Source organism: Pagrus major, chromosome 13 (assembly GCF_040436345.1).
Source record: "Pagrus major chromosome 13, Pma_NU_1.0".
NCBI lineage: Eukaryota > Metazoa > Chordata > Actinopteri > Spariformes > Sparidae > Pagrus > Pagrus major.
Window position 1 is genome coordinate 721,400 of NC_133227.1, and position 24,902 is coordinate 746,301.

The following is a 24,902-nucleotide window of genomic DNA, read 5'->3' on the forward strand; positions in this document are numbered from 1 at the left end:
AGATTTTTGTCTCGCAAATCCCTCAACTTTATGGAAGCAAAATATACATTTGAGTACCCTTTAAGACAAACATTTTATGAATTAAATTTCTGTATCTGTTCTCCCGACGATGGAGGTCAGCTTTTAATACAATCCATCACTTATTGCTTGACTGACTGACGGACAGACACTACTCATGACTGCTTTGTTTACGTCCAGCGCGCATATGGTTAATCAGGATTGACAAGCCAAGGGTAGTTGCGCATGCGCAGGTGGCGCTGACAGAGGAAACAGCCGGGGAGTAGTCAAATAGTCCACGATCAGAGAGGAAGAGGGAGGAAAAACGAGAGAAGCCCAACAACCCGGGTTCAGCTGGGTTTTCTCCCCCTCAGAACAATTATGCTCGTCTCGCCGCTGTCGCTTCCTCTCAGGTGTCCGCTTCCCGGTCGCTGAATGGCGCTGGTTACCGTGCAGCGTTCACCGACCCCCAGCACCAGCTCCAGCCCCTGCGTTTCGGTAAGAGCCGCCTTTTATTGAACCCTCCTCCACCAGCGCTTCCACCACCACCGAAACACAAATCTCCTCGCCATCGAAAGCGTTTCGAGGCTCCATTTCCGCTGTCTTTTTGTCGGCTGCTGACTGTCATAAAGTGCCTTGCCTTTGTACTCGTGCGCATGCGTGAAATATAGCTGCTCATCATTTACAGTTATGGTACCTGTGTGTTACTCGCTAAGTTTACCTGCTATAAAATGTATTTTACTGCTTCCCCCCCCCCCATAAACAACAACAACACTGTTGGCAGCGTTAGCTTGCTAGCAAAGGACAGTTTCCTCATGTGTTTTTATTGTGTCCACTGTTGACATGGTTCCTGTAGGCTCATTTCCGCCAGTCCAAAGGTGCAGCTGGCAGTGAGCTCCTGCTGTTTGTGATAAGAAAGCTCTCGTCTTTTGTTGAAGTGTTTACAGGTACGATTGGTCGCCGTCCAAACCGCACTGCTAGCTGATGTTTGGTTGCAGAATTATAGTTTAGCTCCCTACCAAGAAACAGTTCATGCACTTCCGCTCGTAATAAGCGCCTTGTGACACGCATGAATGCGGGTATTTACTCGTGCATTGTTGTTGTGTGCTGTCTTGGTATGTAAACAAAAGTTGTGGACGTGTCTTTGTCTCCTGTCTGCATGATTCTCTACCTGTCTGCCTCTGTCTGCATCTGTCTTCCTGTCGGTTTCTCTCTCTCTCTCTCTCTCTCTCTCTCTCTCTCTCTCTATGTGTGTGTGTGTGTGTGTGTGTGTTGCCCATGCAAAGCAGAGGAGCAGGTGTTTTTTCTGTCTGCTCTGGCTGTTCGTCTTGTTTTTTCTGCAGAAGCAGAGAGACAGCCCCACCAGACAATCAGGAATAGACTGAGGAAGTAATATACAAGCACACACACAGTCTGTTTCCCCATCAGATGTCTTCCTCTGTCTGTCTCTGCGCGTCAGTTCTGCTTTGTGTACGTGTTGACAGCGTGTGAACAAGCCCTTTTCTTCGTAGAGCCGTCAGTGGGATTTAATGTGTTAAATGCTGGTGTTTTGCTTCCCAGAGCCGGTTGATCAGGGATTGTTAATGCATGTGACTTCTCTATGGGGATGATGAATTATTATCCAATTCGGATAAAATCTAATGTCAAGATTCATGTTTTATGTTTCTAATCGAGTGAATTAATTGCCTGACAAATCAAGGTAAAAAATCAGGTAAAAATCCAGTGTTGTCATAAAGCAGTCTTGCTCACTGATGTGCAACTTTTATCATAATGGCCTGAAACAGCCAAGGGATGGCTATCAATGCACAAGTGAATATAAGCATTGGAGCCCAACTGATATATTGGTCAGCGTCACAAGTGTTTGATAGCCACATTTGAGGTATCATTGAAAAAAAAATGTCTGTATATCGGCCTGATATATATTGATACCAGAATTTTTTACTCCCTGATATCGGTATAGACATCAGCCCTAGAAATCACAAATCGTTCAGGTTATTAACATTGTAGCAAAATCTCTGAAGGTTGACTCAAACTTAAATTACTGGTTGGAGAAAATACAACACAATAAAGGTTTTTGATGTGTTTTCTTGCTCTGTAGGACAAGTAGAAGATTAGATTTTCTGTGTAAGAATGTGTCATTTTCTACCCCCATATCACAAACTGCAGTCAATGTATTATTATTATTATTTTTTAACCAAAAATGGTCACAAACTATCTCTGGGTATTGTGGCCTTAAAAGGGACCCTGTCCTTCACACCTTTTATGTTCTCAGAGCAAAACCGGTTCTCTGAGTAGATTTAATGATAACTGTCTCTACATTTTATGTAACTTCCTCGACTGTCTAAGGAGTACATTTCTATCCTTTTAGATGATCGAGTATGTTAAAAATGTGATTTTGAGCCAGGAAGTCGTTCATCGTGAGAGGAGTGTGAGCTGTGAAAGACAGGAAGCAGATATGTAAATGTGTAATTAAGCAAGGTGAGGCAGCCAGGGCTGGTGAAGGATGTGAGGTGTCTTCTTGTGGAAATATGCTTTCAAGTTGCAGCCAGCGCAAACATACAGTGATAACACATTGCACAGACGCATGTCTGGTTTCCTGTGTCTGTCATGTGATGTGTGCGTGTGTGAAGTCTTATGTAAAGTCTATCATGAGATGGCTGCTGGCGGGTTTTTTTTTTCTCCACCATCTCTACGCGAACCATATGTTGAATCTTTCCAGCCTCACTGTTGTGTGTATGCTTCCATAATAAGGGTGTTTGTAGGGAAAACACACATTCATTTGGTCTTTAAAAGTTTTAACCTAGTGACTGTAAATGCTGTAACTTGTGACTCCCAGTCCTGCACAGACTCGCCTCCAGGCCTGCAGATCCCTGCCCAGCCTGCACACTCAGGCTACACATTTCCATAAGCTTTGGAAAAATCTTCTCACATTTTCATACATGCAAAATCTCTGTGTGTTTTCCAATCCAAACAAAGGTCAGGTGATATGTCATGATGTAGGACACGATGGCGCTGAACAACAGCTGAAACTTTACATATACAATCAGGTTCTTTGTGTTCAGTTGAGACTTGCTTACTCATTGCAATTTAATTCACCGTGATGTGCAACAGAACTCAATAATATAACTAAGGTATTTAAATGTTATTGTCTCCAAAAGACCTGCCAAATACAACATTTCCCAGCATTAAGTGCTAAGCATGTGGTCATATTTAGACTCAGGTATGCACCAACACACACAAAGTATTGAAGGATAAAAGGTTTTTATATTTTTGCTCTAAAAGTAAAAAAAGATAAAGAATCTGAATGCAGAAGCCTTTATGGACACGTTGGTTCAAGCGTCCCATATTTTCATTAGGTGTACAATCCACAAGATCAATAACTGGGCCACAACCTACCACTTCTTTAAAATGAAATTCACATATACATTGCACGCAATTTGCACTAGCATTCGAAGATTAAAAAAAAATACTGTAATACAATTTTCATCTACGTGACACAGCTTCAGTCAGATTCAGTTCATCTTTTTGTCCCATTGTTGCCTATCATCAGCCTGTAATCCACTTCTTCCTTTTATGAAGCTGTTAATGGTTCTGTAATGTTGTTAAGGCCAGTTAAGCCTACATACAGTGTAAACAAGATAAGTACCAGCCAGGCACTGCAAGATGAGTGCCAGGTGTTAATCTGCCTCTAATCCTCAGCCCTCTCATTTAGCAAAGCTTCATATTCTGCAAAGTGCTGATTGGATGTGATTTGGATTTTTCTCTTATTTGCTCTTCCTCATTTGCCGCTTGTTTTGGTGTGTGAATGTGTTTTTCGCTGACCGGCCACACCTTAAAAACAGACTGAGGTCATTTTCCTGGAGAGTGTGCAAATTGAGTTGAAGCTCCGCTCCGCTCTGCCTCCTGTCTCTCTTCTACCACTGTTCTCTCCCCAGGCAGTACTGTCTAAACTATGTTAGATGCACTTTTAAATGTGTACTGTGTGTGTGTGTGTGTGTGAGAGAGAGAGAGCTTGTGAATATGGAAATAAGCTCAAATAAGCTTTTTTCTTTTAATTACCAATCAACGTAGAACAGTGGGACTTTATTCACATACATTTTGTCTCACATCTTGTTTTGTTCAAGTGGAAGTTTCTTTAATGTTGCTAAACATTTAAATTTTTTTAATTCTGATCTCTAAGATTTGGAGGTGGTCTTTTACAGAGCATCATAGAATGAATCAAGACTGAAGTAATAGTGCTACATGATTAGATGTTCTAGTTTAATTATGAAAACAAATGAAAATTTCACAATAAAATGTCTTCTGACAAAAATTCAAAAAGTTTAAAAGTCTTTGGAGATTTTATAATTTGTATATCAACGTTTATTGTAATGCATCATGATCAAAGTAATGTTATGTGGATTTTAATGTCATTTTGTGTCTCTGACTCCAAGCTCAGTGGTTGACCGTCTATAGTAGTATACTTAACCATTAATGAATCTAATTTTCTCATTTTCTCTCTTTAGGAGTCCGGTAGTGGGGAGGATGACCGCCGCTCTCAGCCAAGGAGGTAAGACATTAACAGATGTTGTCTGAGACAAAGCTTCATCATCTTTCCCATCTGTGACCTCAGCGCTAAACAAAAAAACCTCTTCCTGTTTCCTCAAAAATACAATGCGTCGTGGGATTTTCACCACATAAGCCAAGAGTGTGAATCACAGTGACATTGTACTGGACATATATCCAGGCCGATTGGCTAGAGAGACAGCAAGAGCATCAGTTGAAGTATCTGAACAGAGGGCATGTTGTGTTGCTGCCCCTGACCTCTGACCTGACATGAACTGACAGGGGTAGACTCAACCTGAAGAAGCACTTGATTTTTAATCATTAAATGTGTCAGACTCTGTAGGACTTCCTGCCTTTACTGATACAAAGAGCTGCTGTGCTATTGTGGCAACGCAATCCTGTGCTCTCCCTTGTTGCCTCGGGCGTTGAACTGGAGTTGAGAATCTGGTTTATCCTGTTTCACTCAACCACATTTACAACTGGTTTCCCGTAGCTACCAGCAATTTCCTTCTACTGACTGCTGTGTTTATGTACTCTAGATACCAGTGGACCTTAGTTGCAATCACACTCTTATCTCTCTGTTTTTTAAATGTGGCCCCTTAATAACAACTTAAATCCTGAAATCCTCTCTTGTATGAGATGCTTAACCGTGATTTTCTGGCCGTCCATTAGAGGGCAGTAGGCTCCATGAGAGTGAGTCAGGTCTGGGTATGTGGGTCAGGGGAGCTGCACTGCTGATTCAGGGGCAGATTGGTAGCCCCTCCCAAAGTCAGAGCGGCTCTGTGTCTGTCTGGTCATCGGAGCTCTCTGCGATCCAACTGAGAGGGCTTTCTGTATTTGTGCAGCTGGGAGTGAAATCTATATTCACATAGTGTGTGTGTGTGTGTGTGTGTGTGTGTGTGTGTGTGTGTGTGTGTTTGTGTGTGAGAGAGAGAGTCACAGAGGTATCACATCAGATGTCATTTTGACTTACACAGTGTTTTGTAAACTAATATTATTTTCAATGGTTTGTTTTGAAGTTCTGAGATCATTTGACCTTTCATACAGCCATACACATTGGGCTAAATGTGACATTTTTCAAAAGTTATAGGTTTTCTGATGCTTCATTTGACTGTATACTGTTCCACCCAACTATGGCATATGTAACACAGTGACCTTGTTACTTGTGCAGAAATGCCAATTCATTGTTTTCAAAGGAACACATACCATTAAACAGTATGAATATCAAGTTCCTGCTGAAGAGCTGAGCCTTGTCTTGACTTCAGATTAGCCTCAAACCTATTTTGAAGCTACCATCATAACACAGCCATTTTGGGCCCTGAATGAATGTAAAGTCAATGTGGAGGGCATTCAAAATGAATTGTGGTTGGTCAGCCGTGGACTTCTTGAGCAATGTTGGTCTTTAAGTTTTTTTTGGTTGTTGTTTATAATGAGGTCTAGCATTTCCAACTTTTGTACATAAATGTTGAAAAACTTGAAAACGTAAGATTTTCTTTGGAGGAACCACCAAACCACCCATCAAATATGTGTCCCTAAGAGCCTGTTCACAGTTAGTATTTTCATCCGTTCTATGGACAGCTTTATGTCTGTCAGTTCAAACCTGGCCTTAATATACTTCTCAAGTGACCTCTTTTGATTGGATCTCACTTATATAATGTTTTTTATACATAAAAAAGAAATGTCACAAAGACTATTAACTTTCTCCTAACGCAACTAGTCTCAATTTTTTTAAGGGAGTCTGGGGACTTCCTCCACGGACAACAAAGAAGTTGCTTATATTAGTTACTGTTTAGTGTGTTTGTGAAATCTGACATGTTCACCCTCCATAAACTGTTGTCTCTTTCATAAATTTGTTTAAAATGGTGAAAGTAGTTGAAACAGTATGTTCAAACAGCTGTTGGGAGATAAGATGCGCTTCAGACACAGAAGCAGCCAGACTGGTACAGTGATGCCTCGACATCCTGACACTTTTTACAAGGAAAGAAACAACTTAATGTATCGCATTTAATGCCAAATTTACAAGAAGGCTGCAGAAGCCAGGAATTATATTTGGATGTCATCCCCATGGTGGAGTCTTGTTAAATGTTAAGATTGGTTCATTTACCGTTGGTTGAACTTGCTGCCCTTGTGCTGCCAGGCAGTCTTATCACTCTCAGTAGTGACTCACTACTTTTCTGGTAACTTTATTTCAAAACATTACCTAGTAAAGACATTTTCATCCACGCAGCTAGGTAACGGTTTACACCCAATAATGATGCAAGACATGACAAATGCAGCACTGAATATTTTGCTATCTTTGCTAAGAAAGTCGTGGATTTCCATTTTAATCCCCACGATCTTAAAGCTAATTTTATTTGTTCAAAAGATTGTCTTGGGCCTTTTTTTTAATCTCTTAACGTGGGAGCATCACAAGAGAAGAGTACTTGTATCTTCCCCAGTGAAAGTCACAGATTTCCTGTTGAGTAATCAGATGACATAACTTCCACAATCACTGATTTCATACATCATCATTGAGCTAAACAAAGCCATTAATCAGCTGTATGGACAAATACACTGTATCCGCTGGTGACGAACCATAGAAAAAGCATGGGAAAGGTCGTGATGTGTAGGATTAAATGAGCCTGAGTGAGTTATGGTGGTTAATTTGGGCCGATATGGTAATTAAGTATTAGTTTTAAAGAAATAAGAGTTAAAATGTCTCTGTAGTGTGATCTGTTTCCTGGTAAATCAGAATATTGGTGCAGAGTTTAGCTACAAGATTGATCCCTCAGAGTGGTCGTTGCCTCATAAATACAGTGCATTATAAAGCTGTAGAAAGATATGGATGGAACTGTTTTCATTCCCCCATGTCCCTCACCCAGATTGACCTGGAGGAGGAAGATATTGTTTAAATGAATTACGTTGAAGTTATTATTAAGTCCAAAGTCCAAAGTCCAAAACAGCAGTGTAGAGTTTTCACATCCCAGTGGACTCGGGTGTTGGCAAAAAGGCAAAAACGATTCAATGAAACTGAGCCCACACACTGAGTTACTGAATTAATGCTCCCACAGTGCTGCTGACGTCTGTGTCTCTCGCACCATAAAAGGCAGCTGCAGCAGAGCTCATCTCTGACACAGGTAGTGAGATTCATTCAGGCGGGAACAAGGCTTTAGTGATGCAGGGCCTGCTGCAGTGCTGCTGATTAAAGTCAGTGACATCAGCAGAACAGTGACATCAGCTGAAGCAGCAACGTCACTGGAGGACTCTCAGAAGAGAAATCAGAGGGGGAAGAGGAATTTATTATGGCACTTCAATTGAAGAATTCTTAAGTCGGATGATATAAATCTTTTTCACTCGCTCTGTTGTAATCTAATATATGTACTCTGATCGATATGTTGTCTGGCAGATTGATTCAACTGTAAACAATCGGATTGACTTCCTGTCAGTTCTTAACACATACAAGACTCAACTGCTCCTGGGATAGACGTGTGTGTATTTAAGATGTTTGTGAGCTTCAGATCCAGAGCACACAATAGCCTCGGGTGTACTGTATTATATATGTGATGTTGTGATCACTAAGGTGACTGTCTGTGTCTTTGTATACGTGGAGACGTAAGAGCAACAGAGGAGTGTCCGGTGTCTGTCTGCATGTAACAACCACGTCGTTGGCCTTCGTTGATTGTCATTGGACGGCGTGAATTTCAGCCGTCAAATGAGAGAACAGTAAGGTGGAACTTGAGAGATGGGACCAACACAACAAACATGTGGGTTGCTGAGAGTTCGTGGACCACTAGGAGTACCTGACCAATGGCAGACTGAGAACAGGATGACTGTGACTGTTCCAAGCTAGATCTACCATGCTTTTACAACAGATGTAACAAGCGTTTCCGTAATCAATGAGTCCAATTTAAGTTGATTGGGTTACTGTTGGATTAAGCAGCTGTTATCAGCTGTCAGTGATGAAGGCCTCCTGATGAATATGAGTCTTATTTTAGGCTGCAACTACTGATGATTTTCAGTATCGATTATGCTGTTGATTATTTTCACATGTATTTATCGTTTATGAGGGTTGGGCCCAGAGACTATGTCATCGTCCATCGGCGAAGGCAGACAGTCATCGAGTAATGAGCCCTGTACCATTGTAACATCATGATGATTTAAAAGGCCCCCCACCAGAGCACAAAAAAGTAGTGTGTCCACTCAGAGTTGCCGTTAGGCAGGAGTTGTTGGTGTTATGTCAGAGTGTCCCATTTAGTTTCTCAATTAGGTGAACCCAAGACAGTCGGTTACATTGGTGACGGGTGTTTCTTTTCTGTGGGTCACTGTTGGTGTGTTTCTTTCATTTGTGCAATTGTTATTTGCGTTTTCTTAACTTAGCTTCCTCTGACCCTCTGAGACTAAATACAACTGAGTTACGTCAGGCTGAGTATCAAACTTTGATACTTTCATGGCATCGACTGAATTGCATTGATACTATCAAGTATCAAAAAAATGTCTTGTCATTCAATACCAAATTTCAATACATAAGGAGTTAATCTCATCAGGGTCAGCGAGCCAATAAGCATGCAGCATGCAGTACTAGATGGTTTAATCAGTTCATCTTCAGTTTCCCAAAGCCTGAAGTGACATCTTTAAATTGTGTGATCATCCAACCAACAGTCCAAAACCCCAAGGCTCGTAATATACTATCATACAGGACGTATGATAGTATAAAGAAGAAGAAAAGTAGCGAATCTTTACATTTAAGAAGCTGGAACCAGCAAATGTTTATATGACTGAAACTATTAGCCGATTATCAAAATAGTTGGTGATTAATTCCTTTTAGTCAACTAATTGATCGATCGACTAATCGCTGCAGCTCTAGTCTCATTAGTTTAACTGTTGTCTGCTATAAACATTCACAGTGATCATGCTTTCACTGAACCCTTGACCTTTTTGCTGTGTACCTCCGTCCCCTTTAATGTTTCCACTTGGCAGTCTATTACACCATCTAGTACTGCGATATGTTAAACCTCCCGTGACTGGGGCGGACTAATAAATAAACAATTTTATGCTCTTAAGATCACTGAGAGAAGGTCAACGGCTGTAACATTGTGGGGTTAATTGATCCACTTCATCTTGTTGCTGAATCCCACCAACTGGCTGCTTGATCAAAACATAAAGACACACATCATCATCACACACTCATGTATATGTATGCAGTATTAAACATTCCCCTGATAGAATTAATAGCAAAACACCACTGCAGTTGTTTATCATGGGATATGAATTGGCAGTCAGGTGGTGGCCATGTATTTACCCACAGTTTGTAATCCATACTATGAATTGAAACCACGGGGGATCAACAAGCAGCGTAACCAGTCTAAGGTCAAGTTTCACCTCAGTTTGCTCCTGATGTCTCCTTTTTGATTTCTCAATCCTTTTTCCGTTGTTGTTGTTGTTGTGTTGTTTTTGCTGTTGCTGTAAGCAGCAGCACATTTAGGTGTCAAGTGTCGCTGCGTCTGGTGAGAATTTTCCTTAAAGGACACAGACGAGAGTTGGTTACACAACCTCGTCGCCCCCCCTCCAACAGCAGGGTTCAGACAACACGCATGTGATCAGTGTGCGGCCCTCACTCTCCAGAGGATGCCCCCTCAGGGTGTGTGGAGTAATTAATGCTTAATCAGGAGAAGTGTTGTCATGGAAGCTAAGATACCAGGTTACTGACAGTTGTCACCATGAGAAGAGAGAAAATTGACAGTGATGATGAACCAGGAGAAACTGTCCCGAAAGATCGTCTTGATGTCTGTTGAGATCGAGGGAACCATGACATGTTGTGAAGGTTCAAGTTGAAGTCAAATTAGTCATTTTCAGTCTAAAGTAAGGGTTCGGGGATTGATGTGTTGGTAGTAAACAGGGGTGTCACAATTTCGATTCTAAATTGGAAACCGATTGGCATAGGCTTTCAATTTTGACTGAAATCAGTCAGTCGGAGATGATCAGTTTATTTCCTTCAAACTTGAACACCAATATGTACTTGAAAGCAGCAACAGCAACTACAGTCAACAGCAGAAAGAAGATGAAAAAGGGAGGGAAAATCCCCAGACTCCATTACAAAATTGCTCAATTTTGTGAGTTGTTGAGTTAGGAGAAATATAATGATATTTGTGAAACGCTGTCTATGACAAATTCTGAATTATTAGGGCCTTCTTGTAAATTCGGCAAATGTTACACACATGACATACATGAAGTTTATTAGTTGATGGCTTTTAAAATGCCTCGTTGTATGGGGTGCTGCAGCCCCCTCAGCACCTATACTTCCGTATCCAAACTTAAACTCATTCTAATGCCACGATACTTTACAGTAGGAAGATTTGGGTTTTTCCCTGGTCTTTAAGCTGGTCATTTTATAAATCTGAATCTATTGTACATATACGATAAGTATAATATAAGCTGCATCCTTTTCTGACTTAACCACATGAACTAATTATATAAAAGCCAGTAAAATCCAGCTCCTTTTTTATTCATTTGTTCATGACTGATCTAAAGGTTCTTCAGTTTTATGGCTGAAAAATTGTCTCTGTTAAAGAGGTCATATTATGCTTTTGGGGTTTTTGCCTTTTCTTTAGTCAAGCCTTTACTTCCGTATCTTATGTGCGTCCCTTTGTAACGGGTGTTATATAAATATACATTTTTTATATATTTATTGTAAGATATATATACTCCAGTTGGTCAACAGACATACAGCCGCTACTGCTGTAGTCGTGTTATTTTAGATTTTAGATTCTAGCGGCCCCTTTTTTCGCAAAAGCGGTACAATACCAGCGCCTGCCGTTGTAAAGATCTTTGCTAGAGCGTGACAGAGAGACCGCAGGATGGATCGCAATGAGGTAACGTATTTATATGTGATTTTATATGTGATAAATGTGATCGGACCCAAGCCCAGGCATCAATAAAACTATATAAAAATAGCAGTCTTTACGCGGACAGTCTCGTTTGTTGTTACAGGTTATTTATGATCATCAGAGGAATCACTAGACTGTTTGATAAACACTTAAAAGTTCCTCGTAGTCACTTTAAAGTATTTAAACCTGTTCTACTAGGACCCCCAAAACAAGTATGAACCTGAAAATTGGCATAATATGACCTCTTTAAAGTCATGTTGTTGTCACTGGTTGTCATACTCCCCCTCCCCTTATTCACCGTGGCACTAATCACCCCTCATACAGCCGTCGAAGGACCGCTGTTTTCGCGGATTGGACCCTGCGAGGCTCCTCCCCTCCAGCGGATGGATTTACCGCAGCCTGCTGCAGATGAATCAAACAGTACAGCTGAGCAGATGTTATGAGGCACCTGCTCTGTCACAGCATGTGTTAAATAAGTCCATATCTGAATATTAGCCTATAAAACCGCGCTCTTTTTTTTGTTTTTTAACCATTTGACGGATAACTCCCTAACTAAATCGCGATGTCCATTAAAAGCAAGTCGTCAAAGTGAGATTTTTAACACCAGAGCATCCGCGTTTTCATAGCTACCCTCCACACCTCAACACCGAGGTTTCGGTAACCGCAGCCCGCTTTCTGTGCGCCCTGCCCCGGCCACCAGAGCAGCGATGCCTCCCGGTGTTGTGACCGCGCCACGGAGCTCGTCAGCCGGCTGCTTCTGCGCCTGCTGCGGGGGGAAGATGAGACCGCATTTCACCGGGAACTCCGTGATCTCTCGGGGGGAAATTTATCAGCTGTAAGTTGCATGAAAACAGTGTGTTCCCAGGTTTTCTGTGTGAACATAGTGAACTATGCAGTGACATCTTTCGCTACTTAATGTAAGCTGTTAGAATCGGACTGTTTGGAGACGCTTTCTCACTTGAAGCTCACTAATTTGCCCTGCTTTCGTATATTTGCCAACTCTTATCCTGTATGACAAAGGCATGTGGTTTTCCCATGATGACTCAATGGGAAGGATATGGCAGCAGCAGCAGAGTCAGGCTGCAGGAAGATGTTTCCTTCCCTTTGCTCCTTGTGAAATATCTGCCAGATGCCACACTCATCTCCTCACATGTACCCTCCTCCACCCACCCACCCTTTTTTTATTTTAGATGTGCTTAAAATGCATCTTGCAGGAAGGCACACAGTGTACCTGAGACAGATCATGAATTGGAGGATGTAATTAGTCTGTCAGCTGCATGTCATCAGAGATCAAAAGCCAGGAATGATGATGGCATTCATTGGCAATTTCGGTTTTCTTGATCAGCCAAGTGGAGACATAGTTTGTCTGCACTTAGCCATTATTCACAGTTGTATAAGACAGCTGTCAAGTGTGTATTCATACTTGGTGAAAGAGTGATGTCAGCCTCTCACTGGGTACAGGACTGAGGATCTTCTAGGTGTGCCAACCAGAATACAAACCCCAAATGTATATCTTTATTTTTTTTTAATTGATGCAGTAAATGAAGCAGCTGTTTTATTTTCTAGTTTCATCATTTGCCGGTGTTGATAATGTTTCTGGTGTGCTGCTGAACCCTCTGGTAGCCTGGGGAGGTTATAGAGGCTTCTTTTTCCACTCGAAAGTAAAGAGGTTCGCTTGGAGCCAATCATGCTTGCTATGTGCCCCAGATCCAGTTTTATGAAAGACGTTTCTAACATCACCACAAGAGAAACTGAGTGTGATGTGTGAGATGTAGGTTGAGACTGTTTGGAAAAACTTAGAACAGCAAATCTGTGGATGTAAAGAGAAATCTCTAACATCCATTTTGTAACTGGATACTTTTAAAACCATCCTCCTGAAGCTGCGGATTGTCACTTCTGTAATTACCGCTGTCCGTTCCCCTTCGCCTCTGCTCCTCTTCTCCTTCGTCCTAACAACAGATGATGACAAAATGGGACTTCCTGTCGCTGATAGGCCTTCCCTAGCCTTGGCCTATATTTACCATCGGCCCCAGTAAGGAGTGACAAATGGGGACAGTCACTGATCAATGGTGTCAGTGGTAAATCTGCAGTAAGGTTGTCACCATATGAGAATTTAAAATTTGATACAATACAAAGTTTAAAGAAAACATAATCGATACCTCTTTCGATATCAAGGCAAAAAGAATAAAGGTAATGTTCTTCTTTTTTTAAGTAAACAACCTGCACACAGTGCCAGCACAGAAAAAGTCACTAACCACCAACACATTTGTGGTAATGTTAAAGGTGATCTAAAGTTCACTCAAAAATGAAAATGTTGTCATTATCTCACCCCCATGTGGAGGGAAAGTCAGGCAAAGTTTCGTAGGGGATTCACAGTAAAACAGCTTTGCTGTATTCTCCTAAATAAGTGAAGCAGATGGTGACCTTTTTTAAAACATAAAACAACAACAACAAAAAATTAAATTAAAAACATAAAATGGCTCCAAACAGCCTAACTCTAAGTCTCCGGAAGCCCCAAGATCCCAAACTGATTTGAAAAGACGTTATAATTATATTACATATATTATATTATATTATATTATGTTGTATTATATTATGTTGTATTATATAATATATTATGTCATGTCTTTTCAAATAAGTTTGGGATCTCAGGGGCTTCCAGAGACTGTGTATATGTCTGTATATGTATATTTTTTCTCAGCTGTCGGTTGTTGTTTTTTCCCATTTTAGATTTGTAATTTTTGGGTGAACTTTATTCTTTAATATCGAATGGAATCTGATTGAAGAGCTTTCTTTTCTTTTTTTTAATAGCCTCGGTACTTTCTTTTCTATTGAATGTGGTTATCACATCTTTCCTAACATGTGGTATCGAGGAGTATCTAAGATGTGTTCACTCCATCTTTAAAGAACACAGTGAGACTTCTTCTTTGGTGTCAGTCTAATCCGACGTGTAATACATCCCTCGCTGTGATTTTGGCCATGATTCGAAAAATGGCCAAGCAACGTGAAAATCAAAGGAATGCATCTTAAGTCCATTACATAACCGATTGTTTGGAGAGCAGTAGTGCCAAGTAGCTAAGCTGGAGGTGCCGCTTTCATGCCCGGTAGTTGTGCAGTTATGTGCCATAAATGTCTCAGTCAAAGCCAGTTAAGTTCTAATTGCCTGTAGCGTATAAAGATAAAAACTGCCCGTAGGTCTGCTAGTTTGAGAAAGGGCAAGGCTCATGTGAACTGGAGGCTGGTTAAATGAGTGGACTGTTTGTTTTCCTCTGTAACTCAGCGTGTCTTTGTCCTATCCCTCCTGTCATTTTATTATCCTGTACAAGTTCAGTTAAGCCAGCTCATTATTGGAACCAGCTGCTGTTTGTTGTAAACTGCAAAGTGTCTTGAGCTCATAAAGGCACGTAAATCTCACCATTATTATTTTGTATATGATGTTTGTGCAGGATGTTGTGTGTATTTTCTAAGAAAACAGAAGATTAAATCGCCTTTATTGAAACGCATTCAACTTTTAGATGACAAAATCCTTCATACTCAATATTCAGCAGATGTTTTCATGCTGAGGAATAAAAGCCTTCGCAGCAAAGCCAGCAACTGTGTCAGCATTATGTCTCTGAAGCATCAACATGACAACACATACAATTTAGTCTAGTGAGTAAATTGTCATAAAACAATGTGAAACTCCAGTCACAAGTTCACACAGCCCATGGTTTTGTTTTTATATTGCTTGTTTTTGAACTGTTTAAAGCCTTTTATAAGTGGTTATCACTCACTTTATTCTCTCCTTTCTTTTCTCTCCCTTTGTCCAGCATCAGCGAAAGTTTCCTGACAGTTAAAGGAGCTGCTCTCTTTTTACCTCGAGGAAATGGCTCCTCCCCCTCTTCTGCCTCTCGCTTCTCACAGCTGCGCAGCAAACATGCAGGTGAGGTGAAAGGTCAAAGAGTGTTTGACTGCATCACACGTTCGTTGACACTGATCAGAGTTGTGTTTTATTCCTCCACTAGGAGACATCCAGCAGCATCTACAAACCATGTTCACTCTCCTCAGACCAGAGGACAACATCAAACTGGTGGGTACACACTTTTACACACACAAAATTAAATCTTAAAGTTGCCAATCGACTTTCAAGACGATCAACTTTGTTTCATTTTTTTGATCCAGGCGGTTCGATTGGAGAGCGCCCACACTCCGATCACCCGCTACATGGTGGTGGTCTCAACCAACGGGCGTCAGGACACGGAGGAGAGCGTGGTGCTGGGAATGGATTTCAGTCCTGTAGATAGGTGAGGCAGAAACATACACACACTGACACACCATTCACACCTGGTATTAAAAAGTGATCTGTATCTGGATATGTTATCCGGATAAGGAATTATCCGATCTTGCCTTTGTGTTTACACCTGGTATTTATAAAGGGTTCTCATTATCATTATTAAAATTAGATCGAGGTGGCTGCAAATCAGCCCAAGACTCCCTTAAAAAAATCTCGAGTTTTGTGAGTTGTTGAGTTAGGGGAAACTTCAGAAACTTTGTGAAATGATGACTGCAACAAATTCTTAATTATTTGTCCCCTCTTGTAAATTCGGCATATATGACACATTAGGTTATTCCTTCTTTTGTATAAAAAAATGTTGTGTCCGCTTGTCCTGGTGTGTTGCAGTACAGGCAGGTAGGCTTCTCTGCGACTAGATTAAATAACAACAGATCAGCAGCACAGATGAGAGCAACACACACCCTCGTGCACACAGTTTTTTCTTACTATAAATCATTTATTTTCTATTCTCATTGCCGTTCTGTTGAATAACATGACTTTTGACACTTTCATGGCACAGAATAGATACTACTACAGTACAGTAGTACAGTTACTAGAGCCGTGTTTCTTTCAGCTTAATTTCTTGGTCACTCCACCTATATTTTATGTAAGCTACGCATTTTCCCGTCCAGATACAGATTGCATTTTAAAACCAGGTGTAGTTAGAGTGGACATGTATCTTCCTGTTTTGATATTGTGCAGAAAGGTGTAACATGCAGGCTTACTTTTTTCCCCCTCCTAGCTCATGTTCTGTTGGGCTGGTTTTGCCTTTATGGAGCGACACGTTGATACATCTCGACGGAGATGGGTAAGATACATACTTAAATCGCAGAGCAAACACACACTAAACACTGGGCTGCTAAGATGACTGGCTGTGTTTTATTAATTTCACCTTTTTCTTCTTGCTCTCAGGGGTTTCAGTGTGTCAACGGATAGCAGAGTGCATGTGTTCAAGCCCGTTTCTGTGCAGGCCATGTGGTGAGTCACACTCCATTAATCACACGCCTTGGAAGAAATAGATGTCTGCCCTTTTATTCTGTGCAAGTGTTCATCTTGGTATCCATTTATTGGAAAGTCTCTTTTTCTGTCATGCTCTCAAACGCTCTCCCCCTCATCTCCCCCTTCATCGCCTGCAGGTCGGCCCTCCAGTCGCTCCATAAGGCATGCGAGGTGGCTCGTTGTCACAACTACTTCCCAGGCAGCTTGTTCCTCACCTGGGTCAGCTACTATCAAAGCAGGGTCTCCTCCGACCAGGTACGCATCAACGAGTGGAACGCCATGCAGGACGTGCAGTCACACCGTGCCGATTCGCCCGTGCTCTTCTCTGATATGTAAGTGTCCAGATCATCTTTTCCTTTTCATTTCTTATTTTCTCCCTTTTACTATCATTTCAATATGGTCGTGATTATTTATTGTGTGTATTGGAAAATAAATCCCTACCGTTCCATGATTGATTGTAATACACATAGTACCATAAAGTAGGTTTGGTATGATGTCTCCTCTATAGGATGTACTGTATGTCAGCTGTAACACTTCATATATGGAAGTGGACTTGCACTTATCTTATTTCAATGTCATGGTATTTCTGCAGACCGACAGAACGAGAGCTGACAGAGCGTCAGATCAAAACCAGTTTGAGGGAGATCATGATGCAGAAAGACCTCGAGAATGTCACCTGCAAAGAGGTGAGTCGGTGCTTCAGATGCTGGATTTGATGATGCTCCAAACAGATGAACATTGAAATTTGGGTCCAGAGGAAAAGTTAGAAAAATGACGTTTAAGTCATCAGTATTTGAACTTCTAATGCCTGCTTGTTAGGTTTAGATTTGCTGCTTTGAGATTTTAATCTGTTTTTGTCTGCTTTCTGGACGAATGTGTTCCGTAGATCCGAACAGAGCTGGAAATGCACATGACATGCAACCTTCGAGAGTTCAAGGAGTTCATCGACAATGAGATGATTGTCATCCTGGGCCAGATGGACAGTCCTACGGAGATCTTTGATCACGTCTTCTTGGTAGGTTGACTCAGAACGTCGCTGGAGTACCACTGCTGCGTTTGGCCCCAGTGTTTGTCTCATTACACTGATATCCACATGATGAAGAACTGCCAGAACTCATCACACATGAAATAATTGCAACACTTTACAATAGAGAGCATCTCAGTTCTTTTAAGTTAATTGTATGAACATTAGTTGTACTGTACATCAGGCTTAATTCATGTCTTGAGAACCTGGTAAAACATGATAGTCTTTTTTTTTTTATGTCTTCCTAATTTTAATGTATTTTGTTCTTGTTTATTTTGTGCACATGGACATCAGGCAGGCCTTGCCACAGGATTTAAGCATTATGAAAAGCTCAGCTGAAGGCTCTGAACTAGTCTGACTTTTGCTTTGTTTCCTGCAGGGATCTGAGTGGAATGCATCCAATTTGGAGGAGTTGCAGAAGAGCGGGTAAGGAGGGGGACACAGGACAAACTGTACTAAAGTCGATAAAACCATGAAGTATTATATGATTAACAATCATTTTGTTTGAATGAAATTGGACATTTTGTGTGAAAATATTTCAGTTCCTGTCTGATTCTCACTCAGGGTTCAGTACATCCTGAATGTAACGAGGGAGATTGATAACTTCTTCCCCGGTGTGTTTGAGTACCACAACATCCGTGTTTACGATGAGGAGGCCACCGACCTGCTGGCTTATTGGAATGACACCTACAAGTTTATATCAAGAGCCAAGTGAGTTTCACATGACTGCATGTTTCATTTTGAGGAGTTAGCTCCATTTGAAAAACTGATAAAAAATGTTTGACTCTTCATGTCCACTCCAGGAAAGCTGGATCCAAGTGCCTGGTGCACTGTAAAATGGGAATAAGTCGCTCTGCAGCCACAGTGATCGCGTACGCCATGAAGGAGTACGGCTGGGATTTGAAAAAAGCTTTTGATTACGTCAAGGAGCGTCGAGCTGTGACCAAACCGAACCCCTCTTTTATGCGACAGCTGGAGGAGTATCAAGGCATACTGCTGGCCAGGTACCCTCATATAGATCTCATGTGGATTTGTGGGTGTACAAAACACAAAGCAGCGTAGACTGCATGATTGCAAAGCTAATGAGATTAAACCGTTCAACTGGATGAAACATAAAGGCACACATGGCTAAACCACTTTAAAACTGCTCGATTGCATAATTTTTATGGATGACTTTAATGTGCATCCAACATTAAAAAAGGTGCAGATGCGTATATTTAAAAAAATAAAGTGACATAGTGCTGATGTTTAAAGTGCTCGACAAACAAAAAATCTGTGCATACTAGGCTTGATAAATGTTTAGTCGCACTTGACAGATTGTTTGGTGCACGTGCAATCAAAACAGTCATTTACAATGACACCGAGTCAAACAAAACAAAGAAAAGGAAGAACAGTCACATGGAGAAACACTGACAAAGTAACAGCAGTCCCACAACAGGCTAGTAAAAAAAAGCCAAAGCCATTAAAAATAAGATTTTTACGTTATTTAATTTTTGAAAAGTGAAAAGATGTTAAAAGACTAACCCCTTTCACATTACGTATAGTTATTTGCTCCATTGTTATTAAATAATACTGATTTGTGCAGATTTAAAGTGCATTTCATATGAGCATACTTTTTCTCTGTATCACAACACATTTAGCATAACAACACTGTAAACCAAGTATGTGCTTGTTTATGTATAAATGTCTGCATAAAGAGGATAGGAGTGAGATGAAAATACTCTAAAACAAGGTGTTTTTTCCTTTTTTTCTCCTCTTACAGCAAGCAGAGGCACAACAAACTGTGGCGGTCCCACTCTGACAGCGACCTCTCTGAACACCACGAGCCACTGTCTAAATCTCACGCCCAACCGCACAGTCTGGGTCACTCCGACCCCCATAACCAGGCCAGCAGCACGGCCAGCCCCTCTGTGAAAGAGCTGCTGGAATCACTGGGAACTTCGACCAGCACTGGCAAACCAGCACACTCCACCAGCCAGCCTGATACTGGCATCAATCAGCTCAGCTCTTCAACCTCAGAGGGGGTGGCAGCTGAAACTCGAAGCATCGAGGCTCCCTCTCACTCTGCTGTAGTCCAAATCAGCCAGTTGGACTCCCCCTGTCCCGAGTCCTCTGTGTCTCAGTTATCTCCCCCGCTCTCCAACGGTGTGTGTCACTCCGAGGAGCAGCCCCCAACACCTCCTCTGTCCAAGCCAAGAGCCGCCACTGTGGTGCCTGAGCTCCAAAAGACAGACATGGTGACTGTTGCACAGAGTGTTGTAGTTGGCCAGCCTCACCCGCCTCCATCCTTTCATCACGTCCCCCTCTCCCCTGCCCCGTCCCCAACTCCCACCTGCTTGGATGAGGTTATCAAACCACAGCCGTTGTCCTGCTCTCTGCCTGTCATGAAACCAATGCTAGTGTCAGTGCCTGAGCCCATGGCAACACAAGCACTAAGCGCACACCCGGCTGGCCCCCAGTGTCTGTCTGCACCAGTGCCTGTCAAAAACCCAGACTGTGACCAGCAGATGTGTGGCTTGTCTTTGGACGACTTAGCGGCCCATCCTCCCTCCACTAGTGATTTTATCAGCTACCCCAGTGCCATTCCACAAGACGGCGAGGTGTTGTCGGGCCACAGTGCAGATCACATTAACTTTTTCAGTGCCAGGGAAAAGTTTAAGGGAATGAGTCGAGATGGTAAAAGCTGCCAGCTGAAGAGTTGTGGGAAGGAACAGCAACCACTGCCTCAGGAGCTCTCCACCAGTGAGGGGAAGGAGGAGGAGAAAAGAAAGGTGAGGCTACTGCAGAACTGCTGCAAACTTATTTCCACTGCAAACCCCCAAACTGTTGTTGTCTAAGCTTTGGTCATATAAGTTGTCTCCAGAGCATCTCCCAGGCTCTGATGAAGGCCTCAATTTGGGTGTTTGCAATGGAGATAAGTGTGCAGATTAGGGCTGCAATGATACAATAACGATTCCTAGATGAAAATGTAATTTTAGGGGGATATTTGGAGGTGTTTGGAGGACTACCCACAGTAGTTAAATGTGGTCAGCTTAGCTGTTGTTTTAAGTCCAAGGTCGCCACCTGGTGGCATAAAGGGAAATACTCCTGGTAGAGTTGATGTCTCGGCTGACAGTTTAACTTGAATGTCTTCTGAGTTACGAGGACTATACCAGGTCTGCATCTAATTATTATTTTCATTATCGATTTAATCTGCTTATTGTTTAATCAATTAATTGATGAGTTCTTTGGTATATAAAATGAAAGAAAATGGTGAAAATTGTCAGTCACTGAGAAATGTGACTTTGTTTTAAATTATTAAACCGATTAATCGATAGTTGACAACTAATCTAAAAATAGATTAATAGATTGATCAATTAATCATTGCAGCTCTAGAATATATTAACACTTTTATTTTGTATTTCTTTCCTTTAGGAAAATACCGTCCCTGTGCAGGTCACAGGACTGAAGCCTGCAGGGCACACAGAGGCTTCACCTCTTGGCCAATTGGAGCCTCAGGGCCTTGAAGACCAGGAATCAAGGAGGTCCAGCCAGGAAATAGATGATGAAGATGTTTTATCACACATGGAAGCTGAGAATGTCAAAGATGAAGTAAAAAACAAAGACGAGGAGGACGCAGCTCCTGCTGGTCTCTACAGCGACTGGACCAGGGGGTCCGTGCGGCGAGTCACACGACAGCTGGAGCAAAGAATGAAGCAGGAGCACGAGACTCCGTCACCCTCGTCATCTCCACCGTCCCTCTCCGGCAGCTCCTCCTGCTCTCTGCAGCATCCACCCAGCGTCCAGCCCGACGCCATAACCAATCCCCAGGATGCATCAGTTTGCTTTGCGGTGTCAGTAGTAAGCAGCGTGCAGGCAGAGAACGAGGAGGATGATGGGAAGGTTGGATCAGTTAAAGTCGAGATGGAGGCACTAGGAAATGATAACAGAAGCACAAAAGTACACAAACTCCAGCCTGCTGATACTAGATTGCTCTCTACCTCTTCTTTCCATCGCTCCACTCATTCTCCCTTCGCCTCCGTCAACTTCCTGTGTCTGGAGGGCGTGACGGAGCTCGAATCAGGCACAGACTGGGACTGCGCCACAGAGGGACCCTATAGTGACATTATCATGAGGGAGACATGGGAGACTTTGTGCGAGCTGGGTGCCTTCCTGCAGCAGGTGAGCGGGGAAGGAGTTTGCAAGGCCAGACGTGTGGACCACGTGTTTGATCTCAGCGGTAGAGCCCCTCAGAAGCGAGGCAGCAGTGTCCAGAAGAGGGTCAGAGAGGTGGAGGCCAGGATTCGCCAGGCGGGACTGACCCCTCCATCCTTGATGAAGCGCTCAGCCTCTCTGGCCAAACTGGGCTGTCTGGAGCTGCTCGCCAACGACCTGAGCGAGTGGGAGCTCAGCCGCTCCTCCTCCGTAGCGCCGTCCTCAGCAGAACCTCCGATTCACACTGTCAGCGACGAGTCCAAGAAGCAACGGGTCCACAACTCTCCCTCCTCAGCCGGCCAGCAGCCAGAAGTCCACGAAATTGGTGCGGAGAGGCTTTCTGACGCTGCGGAAACCTCACCACCTCCATCATCTCCACCATCAAATCTGCAGGGAGGACAGCTCCCCAACTCTGACCAAGACTCTCTGCAATTTTTTGGGCCGACACTCATGACAACAAGGCAGCAATATGGAAGGACTCATCCCCTGAGGCGGCTAAAGAAAAGAACTGTCAGTACCCTTTACCACACCATGTAACCCTCACTGTGTGTGTGTCTGTGTGTGACTGTGTGAGAGAGAGCGAGAGAGATCATGCACACCTGTGAGAAATGGAAATTATTGTTAGATTTATTCAGAAACACAAACCAATGCCTCTTGCCTTAAAGGATATTTTAAGTACTTTGTTTTTTTCCTGCAGATCTGCCAAGAGCTCCTGTGAAATCTGCGCTATGAGATACTTGTCTCGGTGCAAGAACAGTGACAAGGCTATGACGGTTCTGGTCAATTGAAATTAAAAACGATGAGTCTAATTGGAAGAGATGCTGTGTGGTGTAAACACCTTCAGAGGACATTCAAAAAGCAGCAAAAACAATCAAACAAAATGTAAACAGGCCTGAGCCTGCACGTACTCACTCTTTACATCACTGCTGGTTTCTAACCATCATCAACTTGATATTTACTTGATCACTGTTGGTTGATTTGAATAGTCTGACCTGATATTAGGTGGAATGTAGCCTCTGTTTTCCTCTTCTCATGTGCATTCATGTCTATTTATCAATACATGCTGGTTGTGCTGAGCTGACAAGAAAATGATACAGCTGTTCCTCTGGTACAATCTGAGGTAAATGAATCACTTTAACACTCAAACAGACTCTCAAACCTGCAGATTTGGTTCAAGTGAGGATAAACCTTTATTCATTTGGCAGAAATACTTGAAATACTGACACATAGTACCAATCAAAATCAATTCTGCTACCTTACGACTGGTTTTAAGCGCGGGTTGTGTCTGCACAGCAGCAGCAGCTCAGTTTGAAACCGATTAGTGTATTCCCCCAAAGAAAAGTAACCAGAGCTGGTGACACAGCTGTTCATTGAATCAAAATGCAAAGAGAAGAGGCATGCTGTTTTGTCTTTTTTTTAAATGTTTGTTTTGACTACACAATACCTCAGTCAGTCTGAACCAAATCTGACCTGCACAAACGTCAGGCTCGGGATTTCTGGAATGTCAGTCAGAAACATTTTTCACCTCTACGACTCGATAAACTGAAGTAAACTCATCTCTCTCGTGTCCTCTCACAGTTCCGATGCCACTCAAAACTCGACATTTTCTGTATGTATATCTGTGTGGGAGAAAGGGGGAAGGTTCGGGGGGTTGGGAGTTGAAGGCAGAGTGTATATTTGTGAGTTTTCTGCCGTGTTCTCTTTGAGATGTAAAGGTCTATATTGTGAGTGTTGACATTTTAGGAGCTGTACATGTTTTTATATCTGGTTTGTGTCTATGTGTGAGTGCGACTGTGTAGCACAACTTTACCATGTGGGTGTGTACATTTTATTTTATTTTTTAATTGAGCGTTTTCTCTTTTGTACACATTTGTAGGAGTGTGCCTGTGACTGGCAAGTGAAGCTTCTCTGCAGTCTATCAGAAATGTCTGTACAGGGAGGTCTGTCATACATGCACTTTACTCCCTTATTCTTTTTAATGTTGTTTTTTTTTTTTTTTAAATGTGTGGTTGCTACTTTTGGGGAGCATGCTTAGGTGGTAGCAGCTGTTGGGTATGTGTGTGTGTTGTCAAAAACTGACTTTTGTTTTATTTTAAACTATCATTGTAAATACACTTTTATATCCTGTGCTTCAACTGTGACCATTAAACAATGGAAGTTATCGAGTGTTTCGCTGTGAGTCTGTGTGCAGTAATATACTGAGTATGCTTATAAGTGATGATTTAAACAATGGATGATGACAGTATGTTTTAAGATTCAGAGATTATTTAGCGGTTGTGTTTTGTGTCAGAAAATAGTCAAACAAAATGTCCATCACAGTTTCCCAGATCGTGACCTCTTCAGATTGCTTATGTGGTTAAAGGTAAAGTAGGTTAAAGCAGAGAAGCCTTACATTTATATAGATCTGTCATTGGTAACACTAATCATTTCAGCTCTTTGGCAGACAATGATTCCTTGTTTCTTCTTTAGTTTATTTTGTTTTCACAATGCGTCATATAGCATAGTGATTGTTTTTCCTTTTATGAGGTGAGTATTTTCTCTGTTACTTGAAAAAACTTACAGAAGTTTTCAGTCTGTTCATGTTGAATGACATTTTAAAACATTTGAGCCACAAAGTCTCTTTCTATGATTCATTTACGGGTTATAATCCACAGTACATACTGTCAACAGAGAGTAGTTTGAATGAAAACTGTTCAAATTAATGCACTTGATTGCAGAAAACTGCAGGTGAAACTGTTAAACTCAAATTATACCACAAGGCGGAAAAAAAAGTTGAATAAACTCATAATTTCAAAGCAATGAACTTAGTTTTAAGTTAAATTTAAACTCATAAGATCTGGAATAAACTAAACATTTTGCTGACCTATAGTGTTTTGTTGAGATAGTTTACTTTTCTTCTGTAAGAAGAAGGCCGTTCCTCTGATTTTCTGTTCTTTTTGCTTCTTACACCAGTCCCAGCAGCAGGAAG

The 24,902-nt window shown here is 41.9% G+C and overlaps 1 protein-coding gene across 2 annotated transcripts; it reads left to right on the forward strand.

The window, feature by feature from the left end:
- Nucleotides 1-294: 294 nt before the first annotated feature.
- Nucleotides 295-24,095, forward strand: ssh2b (slingshot protein phosphatase 2b). Of its 2 annotated transcripts, XM_073479221.1 has the most exons (15): nucleotides 295-495; nucleotides 4,503-4,546; nucleotides 15,215-15,327; nucleotides 15,410-15,474; nucleotides 15,567-15,688; nucleotides 16,460-16,525; nucleotides 16,630-16,695; nucleotides 16,854-17,048; nucleotides 17,309-17,402; nucleotides 17,603-17,731; nucleotides 18,120-18,166; nucleotides 18,305-18,451; nucleotides 18,544-18,744; nucleotides 19,503-20,511; nucleotides 21,155-24,095. In XM_073479221.1, exons 1-15 carry the CDS (start codon nucleotides 433-435, stop codon nucleotides 22,469-22,471), a joined length of 3,678 nt encoding a protein of 1,225 aa, XP_073335322.1. In that variant the 5' UTR covers nucleotides 295-432; the 3' UTR covers nucleotides 22,472-24,095. The 2 variants fall into 2 exon arrangements, with proteins under 2 accessions (XP_073335322.1, XP_073335321.1); XM_073479220.1 differs by lacking the exons at nucleotides 295-495; nucleotides 4,503-4,546 and adding an exon at nucleotides 11,881-12,240.
- Nucleotides 24,096-24,902: the final 807 nt, after the last annotated feature.

Coding starts and splice junctions, on each gene's coding strand:
- ssh2b (XM_073479220.1), top strand. CDS start 12,113: ATGCCTCCCGGTGTTGTGACCGCGCCACGGAGCTCGTCAGCCGGCTGC. Junction 15,328..15,409: donor GCTGCGCAGCAAACATGCAG/GTGAGGTGAAAG, acceptor TTCCTCCACTAG/GAGACATCCAGCAGCATCTA. Junction 15,689..16,459: donor GATTTCAGTCCTGTAGATAG/GTGAGGCAGAAA, acceptor TCCCCCTCCTAG/CTCATGTTCTGTTGGGCTGG.